Consider the following 8,584-nt stretch of genomic DNA (forward strand, 5'->3'; position numbering starts at 1 on the left):
TCTTTCTTTTAATCTTTTTTCCCTTTCAACATGCAGTGGCTAAAAAATTATATAATCTTTTCCTACTTTACCTAACTTTGATCGTGGATTCCACTTCTACTAGTTGCACTTGCCATCCAAATGAACATATTATCCTTTCATGCCCCCAAGAGGACGCTTAATCATTTTAACTCAGTATAACGTAGGATAAATATTTATTTTTATAATCATATAGAATTGATAATAGATAAAACATATAATTTATGTAACAATTAAAATTTGTAATAAATAAATATTCTTTATGCATATAAATAAATTTTGAATTTATGATAAATTATTTTACACTTAACAAATTATTTTTAATTTTTAATATTTTTTTAAAAGAAGTTGAAATTCAATTTAAACATAAAGATTTAAAGGTAGATTACAAGAGATAAATAATTTTAAAAAATAGATCAAATAAAATTTATTTGAGATTATTGTGATAAAAAATTTAGGCTAGTTGTTAAATCAAATTAAATTATACAAGATTAAGATAAGATAGAGGCGACCCAATGAGTAAAAATAACTCTAAAAAAGGCTCTCATTCAAGAGTAACTCCTACACATACTCATTAATCATTATTCATCTTAATATAATGAACCAAGAACTATTTAATTGATAATAGTAAATATACATAAACAAGTTAATTATTTACATCTGTTGATTGCACACTCCTATTATATCAGTAATTTGAAATTTGAAAGCTCACTCCGATTTCTATTTTATCTATATTTTTTTTGTTTTATTCTAATCTTAGATGACCCCGGATTTGTTATTTTTAAAAGAACAAACTATCAATTTGGAATGTCATTGCATGAATAACCCCATACGCGCATCTTGCAAAAGAAGACGAACATATGGAACTAAGAAGGAATTGTGAGAACCATAGCTATACCCTTTCAACTAAACATGCACAAGAGTCTTCGGAGCCAATTATGAGCTATGTCGCAGCCACAGATACATCTGTTAAGCTATTATGGAACACCCAAAGTATTAACATTAATAATATAAAGCTGTACAAGCCAGAACTTTTTAGGTCCATTTCGACTGCAAGAGTATATAAACCAATAGCATGGATCGCCATATTCTGAGACACGCGTACACTCTATGCAGCATCAGCAAATCCCACTCTTTGTTTGCCAAAATCAAATACTGTGTGATAACGCCCCATGAAGACATCACCAAGGATCCTACATTAATGGAGATGCCATTGAGTGAGAATCAAATATCAGATGAGTCACAATCCAAAGACAACAGAGGATGAAAAAAAAAAGTGAGGTAAATATCATGGGGCTAGTTGAAGAAATTTAAGTACCAGAGAGGGCCACGTGGAGGTGGAATATCTATAGCAGTAAAGCCACTAATACACTGAGCCACAGGACCTTCACCCACCTTGAGTATGTACTGAATAAACCAAATAGAAGCTGAATGAGGACAACAGAGAACGTTCGTGCATAAAAATCATGCAAATCCCCATTGCTACCATATAAAATTTTACAAGTTTAGTAAAAACTGACGTCCAATCTTTATGTGTATGTTATATTCCTGTTAACCTTTTTTCTTTTTCCAAGTCTTTCCCCTGATGATCGAAGGTCAGAAACAACTTTATAGAGCAACAAATTCAAGGTTAAATTATATAGAGGACAAAAATGTTGACATCAATTTAATCCCTCAATCATATAATTTGACAACATGAAAGTCATCCTTCTATTTAAAGATCATTGGAATTCCATCAATGAAGCTTCGAAATTAGGGATTAAATTAATGTCAACTTTTATTATTAAAGGACTAAATTTGATCTCAATTCTTTAGAGGACCAGATTGATGTCACATGTATGTTTTAGTTTACTCATTTCTTTGTACTTAAGTACCCATATTTTGGGAGATATCAAAAACAATATCAGTTGCACATAATAGAAGAAGACTCACGTAATCACATTTTAACCAAATGTCAATCTGATTAAACCACTTAACTAGTAAACCATTAAATCAGGCTAACATTAATGTATGGAAAATAAGGCACCTATAGGACATGTTTCCCTAGGTAAAGCTATGCAATTGCAGAGACACCTTAAAGCTCTCGATGTAACTAGCTTTAATTTCAATTTTGTTCTTGTTTTTATTTTTCTATAAAATGTTGCCTGGTCCTCCCCTACTATAACTCCCACTGCTCTTCATGAATTTATCTTTTTTCATTAAATTAAATTAAATTTGGTTAGTGATCAGCCGTTGGAAAAGCAACTAATCATACCTCCTCTGGGCTAAGCTCAAAAGTTCTTCCACCAATAGTAAAGGACACTACAGGTAATGAAGAGATATTCCCACAGTCAACAGCTGATTCTCCCATCGGGCTAGGCATTTTATCGCAAAGCTGCAATGTCATCATGAGGCAATAAATCAAGAGATGCAGCAGGATGCTTGAATAGAAAAATGAAGACAACTGACTCACCTGGTTGATGTAACTTAGTATCTGATCTTGTGTCTGATTTCGGCTCAGCTGGTTCTGCATCCAAACAACAGCCATCTCACACGCAGGACAAGCAGCACCATGATGACCACCCGATGATTTTCTTTCATTCTCATCCACAACACTCTTGATCCCCACACTGAAGGGAGGAAGGAACAAATAATAAAATGAAAATTTTACAAAATATATTAAACTATTTAAATAAACGACCAAAGATTCAAGGAACTAAAATATCTTTGGGACTCACTCAACACCACGAGTCCCATCAAAAGCACACAATCCAATTCGGGAACAGATCTTCTTCGGCTGTGTCTAAAAGGTGTCAAGTGAAAAAATCAGATCTTTCAAACATACCCACTCATGATCATAGGCAAGAATCTAATAAACCAAAATATGCGGGGAGAACAAATTACAAATGGTACTCACTTCAGACAAAAGCAAATCCAATATTGTTTGTCCATACTCTGCAACAACAGTCTTGCATTCTTGGCTCATAACTCCAGATGCTCCAATTGCATGGTTTATCATAGTTATTACAGTCTACAAGAACAAAACCCAATATGCGATCATAGAAACAAACTAGTCAGAAGCATTTGTTAGACCTTTTTCATATGCAATATAAACAATGCAATGAGAATTATCAATGTCTAAAGACCCCATAATTGTTGAAATTGATCATGAACTGACAGAGACAATATCTCACGGGAAAAGTCTGCATATAATATAACCATGTTAATTGAATACTATATAAATATTAATCAGTCTATATCTATAAGCATTTATTCATACCGTTGGACCTGCCAACAAAGAAGTCCCTGAGTCTGCAATGGCTGAACAGCCATCAGCACAATATCCTGATAGACAATTACATCAGTCAGTCCAAATAAATAAAAATTCTGACCCATTTACAAAAAATGCCAATGATGCATCATAGGAAGAACAAATTGGCATTTCTGCTAACACATTCTCTACATACCAGTGGGTTTACCGCCAATAAGTACATCTCCCATATCAAACTGAAAACAAAAATGAAAATTAACAAGAAGAAAGAAGTAAACAAAGAAAACATCATCAAGTATTAAAATAATTATAACCTGCCAATATCCTTTTCTGGTCACAGGCACATAAGTGTGCTTTCCCTTATAGTGAGCAGGATCAACACCACCAAAAACAATCTCACCCCCTTCCTCTTCCTCCGGTTTGCGGTTGAACCAAAATGAAAATACTGGTTCCTTAATAAGACCTTGGTCAACCATGTTGTACCTGCGACAGGTAAGATCAATAAGCACATGGGGATTCAATAAACTTTTAAGAACAATAACAAGGGCAGCCTGGTTCTATAAGACTCTCACTATAGGAAGAGTTGGACCCAGTAGGACCCACTAGGGTCTGGAGAAAGCAATAAGCAGGACTTACCTTGCATTTGCAACAGGCTGATTCAATAAATACAATAAACTTCTAACAAAACGAGGAATCAAAATTTAAATTGTAACAAATACCACACTGGAACAGCATTTCCAACTGATATCTCTTGAAATCCAAGTCCCAGTATACCATCAAACTTGGCTGCCAAAAATGTAACACCAGGCTCCCTAGTTGCTTCAATAAATTCCTGATGGGTATCAAAAGGCACTATACCAATTACTAATCAACATATTATGAAAGAAGCCCTCTCACACCCTCTATTGAAATAAACATTGATGATTAGCAGTTCAGCATTACCTGGTTCTTTACAAATATATCACCAACTCTGACACTGTCGTAGCTAAAGAAACCAGAAATTGCTCCGGTACCATATTGAATTGCAGCAGCAGTCCCTATATAACAGGGAGAAAAATATTATCACAGAGAAAGACATCATATCAGCATCCCTTTTACAGGTCCAGAATAGCAAGTGGGCAAAAATAGAAGAACATATAAACAAGCACAAGTCGCAAGTAGAGATATGCCAAAGCAAATTACAATACGTCATAAACTACAATCTTCCGACCAGGTTATTACCGTTAACCATATGATGGATGGTAAAATTTCAAACTTCAGCTCCATCATATGATAGAAGTAAATGTTGTTCACACCACACCCCACCCCGTTTCAGTAACTAGGAAAGGAATATATGTTTGTTCCTATTGATATTATACAGAAACGGGAAAGACACGACTTCAATCTACTCTGATAAATGAAAGAGTATCAGCCAGTTACTTAAACCTCAAAACTTCAGTTTCTTAATTTATAAAACGAGGGAACTTCTGCAAACAGTACAAGCTCAATCACGGACTAAAAGAATGAAGTTAACTTTTTAAAGCCTTATTAGAAATGAGGAGGAAGACAAACCATTTTTCTTGTAAGTACTTGATTTGCTAGACTTATACTTAGCATGGAAGTAGCATGCAACCTGAACCAAAATGCAATAAATAAGGAATTAAATTGATACATATTCACAAGTCATAAATAACAGATTAGTATATAAAAAAATTAAAAAATAAAAACTCACCGAGAAGGTACATTTAGATGATGGAACCCACAAATTAGAGCTGCCAGTGTCGAAAATGACAGTGAACTTTTGAGGAGATGTTCCAATAGCTATTTCACCATAGTACTGTGCATCCAAGTAATTCTTCAACGCGACAATATCGGTTTCCTCAGAGCCACCAAAGTTGTTTTGGAGATGAAACTTTCTAATGGAAGCCCGGAAAGAATCAACATCCTTGGACCCAATTCGAGCAGCAAGCCTGTTTTTAGGGTCCAATTTAATCTTCTTCAGCCCAATCCTACGCAGCCCATCATTCGGTGCACAATACACCGAAGAAAGTAACAGGCTTGACACTAACAAGCACAACGCGATCGCATTCATCCTGTTCCCCATGTTCTCCTATTCATCCAAATTAATAAAGTTCAATTGCAATTTGCTAGCACAAAAATAATTACTCAAAATTAGGGGATGTGAGGTTAACAAGTGAAAATGCTAAATATATTAGTACGAGGACGTCACAAAAAAATAAACCGAGACATTTCAAAATCTCGTGTCAGTGCTTCTAATCTCTATAGTCTATTCCACCGTACCACTGCAAACAGAATAATGAAAATTGAGTTGTGTAAAAAAAAAACACCGAATGGTATAAGAACCAAAAATAATAATCATGTGATCGATCATACCGATATGGATTAATACAAAAAAAAAATAGTAATTAATAGAAAGAGACCTAGATAATAGAAATTTTGATTTCACGGAAAGAAGGGAAGCAAGAGAAAGTGATTTAAATTCGGGTGACATAAACAGAAAATCAGAAGCGATTATTATATTATAATTATAAAGTGCAATTTGCAGGGACAATCTGCGCATAAAAACAGGAGAAACAGACGAGATGAGACACTCACGGCTGTGAAGAATGAATGAGAATGGAGAAGAGAGAAAGAGAAAAGTAAAACTTATAAACAGTGCAGTATGACACTAGTGTCACACCTTCCTTGCTCTTTATTCCTTTCTTTTCGCCTAATAACTCCTCCAAAAAACTAACTAGGCGGTGCAATCTTTCAATCCTTACCGTCCATTTCTACATGATCTTGGCCGTAGATCTAAAAGGGTAAAGTCACATAGGTACACGTAATCCGCGAATCAGGGTAAGATGAATGAAGGAAGAAAAAGAATGGTTTGCACCTGACACATGCATATGCATCTGCACCACTTCACTTCTCTTTTATGCTTGTCTTCACTTACACAGTTACACCTTCATTTCCTATTATTATGCTGAATATTTTCAATGTTAACAAATCATGTTTTAGTTAAGGAATTTAAGTATATTCCAATCTTTAATTAAAGGGATTCAATTGAATTTTCCTTTCATCAAGAAATTTGATGTTAAATAAAAAGCAATCATAATAGAACTTGAATATTCGATAGAAAAGAAGTTTTTTTTTATGTACAAAAATTATGATTCTTAAAAATAAATAAAATCTGTTTGATTGATTACTAAGAATTTTTAAATAATTTTTTTAAGAATAAAAAAATTATACATATTTTTATTAATTATATTATATAATTCAATAAAAAATATAATATAACATTTTTATCACAGTAAAAAAATATTAAACTCAAAAAAATAAAATACTCGCCCATCATGGGAAATCTTTTGTGAAAAATTGATTAAAAATATTTTTTCAAAAATGTTATTTTTAAAAATATATACCAAACATAAAAACTTACGTTTTTCATCCTATATTTTTTGAAAAACCAAAATCTTCTCTCCTTTCGAGAATCTTAAGGTCGGTTAAGACTTTAATAAATCTCATCATGACCCGATGTGATCAAGAAAGATCACGCTTTATTTGTGGATTGTATATTCCAACAATTTTGTAATAGTTCTCACCTTTTTTGTAGGGTGACACTGAAATGTATGGTTCTTCAATTTAAGCCCAGTTTGAAGCCTATTACATATTTAAAGGGTTGTATCTTGACTGTGGTCCGCTAAAGCACTTACTTGGGGGTTGCTATTATCACCACCCAAAATTTCAACTCACACCTCCTACTTTTCATATTCAGTCAAAAGACGAAACTACCCCTGTTGGCAGTTTCCCTACCCACCTCTCCTCCTTCTCTTCCCACCTGCTGCCATCTTATTCTCTTTCCCTTTCTCCTCCCACCTGATACCATCTTATTCTCTTTCTCCTTCTCCATTTGCTTCACACTCACATCTCCTACTTCACTTTCTTTACCTTTTTTCTCTCCCACTACCTTATTTCTTTGTCTTCTTAGCATGTGAGACGTGCATTTTTGTGTCTTGTGTTCAATGAAAATGTGATTTCATTGTGTAATAATATACAACGGAATCATATTTCCATTAAACATTTGATAAAAGTATATAATAGAAATGCATTTTCATTGTGTATCTCATTGAGAAACATCACAAAAAAACACTTTTTTGTTATATTAAATTATGGGGTGCAAAATGTATGAAATAGAAACACATTTTCCTTATATTAATGAAGGGTGCAAAAAGTATAAAACAGAAACAAATTTCCATTATATTAAGGAGTGCAAAAAGTACAAAACAGAAATATCATTATCTCGTATAGTTTGTATAACCAAATCATATTTCATTCAAAAGAGTATTTATAGAAATAGGAAACAATTTCAACACATGAGGGATGAAAATAGCAATTGATGGAGTGAGAATAACAAATCCCCTTACTTGGTTAGCCATGTCCAACCCTTATACTGGGCATATCAACTAGACATACGACCCCTCAAGCCCTAAGTTTGGAGTGGGCATTTAGGCTCTGTTTGGTTTGGGAGATTGAAATTTATCGTGCAAACGAAAATACACCAGCTTCGTTTGTTGCAACAGCAAAGAATTGAGTTTAAATTAGGTGTGTCCAGAGCAACAAATAATAATTTTACAGTATTATTTTTTCTCTATTGTTCACCTATTTTTTTTAAAACAAAAAATATAACATTATTTCATTTTTACCCTATTTCTCTTTTATCAAATTATTTCACTTTTATTTTCATCTACTCTATTTTTCTCATCTAAATCAAACAAACCTTCTATTGTCAGTCAAACAATCTACAGTATCTCTAGTGAGCCTAAAAGGCATAATGATGTGCTTGTTAAGTGCGACATAAATAATTCAGTGGAGACGGAAATTTAAGATGGGGATTTGATACATATCATTCAATGAGGAATAAGATGAGTATGGTGAGCTCCACGTAGCAGTCTTCAGTCAACAAAGGATAAAAAATTTGTTATACTCTGAATCTTTTCTTTCATGTGGCATTAATTATTTTAAGGGATATTTTTGTAATTTTATCACTGTTAAACAATTTTATAATATTATTTCTATTTTATTTTTATGGTATTTTTCTTAAATCAAACAACAAAAAATATCAATTTATGTTTATTATATTTCTCATTTTTTAAAATTATTTCTCTTCTATTTTCATCCACTCTTTTTTTTTCTTTTTTAAATCAAACACAAATTTCCAGTTGAATGATCCATTTGAAAATTTAAAAACCAAATTATTTTTTTTCAATTGTTAAAATACACATTAGCTATGTCTAGAAAATAAAATATAATTTTGTTTAGTTTTACTTTGGTCTT

General features: G+C 32.9%; 1 protein-coding gene across 4 annotated transcripts; it reads right to left on the reverse strand.

The window, feature by feature from the left end:
* Positions 1 to 895: 895 nt before the first annotated feature.
* Positions 896 to 6,167, reverse strand: LOC100779619 (aspartic proteinase). Of its 4 annotated transcripts, XM_041017456.1 has the most exons (15): positions 5,864 to 5,949; positions 5,496 to 5,550; positions 4,980 to 5,357; positions 4,820 to 4,880; positions 4,211 to 4,305; positions 3,988 to 4,100; positions 3,583 to 3,751; positions 3,465 to 3,504; positions 3,278 to 3,342; positions 2,915 to 3,028; positions 2,736 to 2,800; positions 2,471 to 2,627; positions 2,273 to 2,392; positions 1,337 to 1,425; positions 896 to 1,211 (listed from the first exon to the last, which is right to left on the reverse strand). In XM_041017456.1, the coding sequence occupies exons 3-15, from the start codon at positions 5,349 to 5,351 to the stop codon at positions 1,127 to 1,129; spliced, it is 1,545 nt and encodes a 514-aa protein (XP_040873390.1). In that variant the 5' UTR covers positions 5,352 to 5,357; positions 5,496 to 5,550; positions 5,864 to 5,949; the 3' UTR covers positions 896 to 1,126. The 4 variants fall into 4 exon arrangements, with proteins under 4 accessions (XP_040873390.1, XP_040873389.1, XP_003529645.1 ...); XM_041017455.1 differs by lacking the exons at positions 5,496 to 5,550; positions 5,864 to 5,949 and adding an exon at positions 6,144 to 6,167; XM_003529597.5 differs by lacking the exon at positions 5,496 to 5,550 and having other exon boundaries at positions 5,864 to 6,011.
* Between the last annotated feature and the right edge of the window lie 2,417 nt (positions 6,168 to 8,584).

This window comes from Glycine max, chromosome 7, assembly GCF_000004515.6.
Source record: "Glycine max cultivar Williams 82 chromosome 7, Glycine_max_v4.0, whole genome shotgun sequence".
Classification (NCBI taxonomy): Eukaryota; Viridiplantae; Streptophyta; class Magnoliopsida; order Fabales; family Fabaceae; genus Glycine; species Glycine max.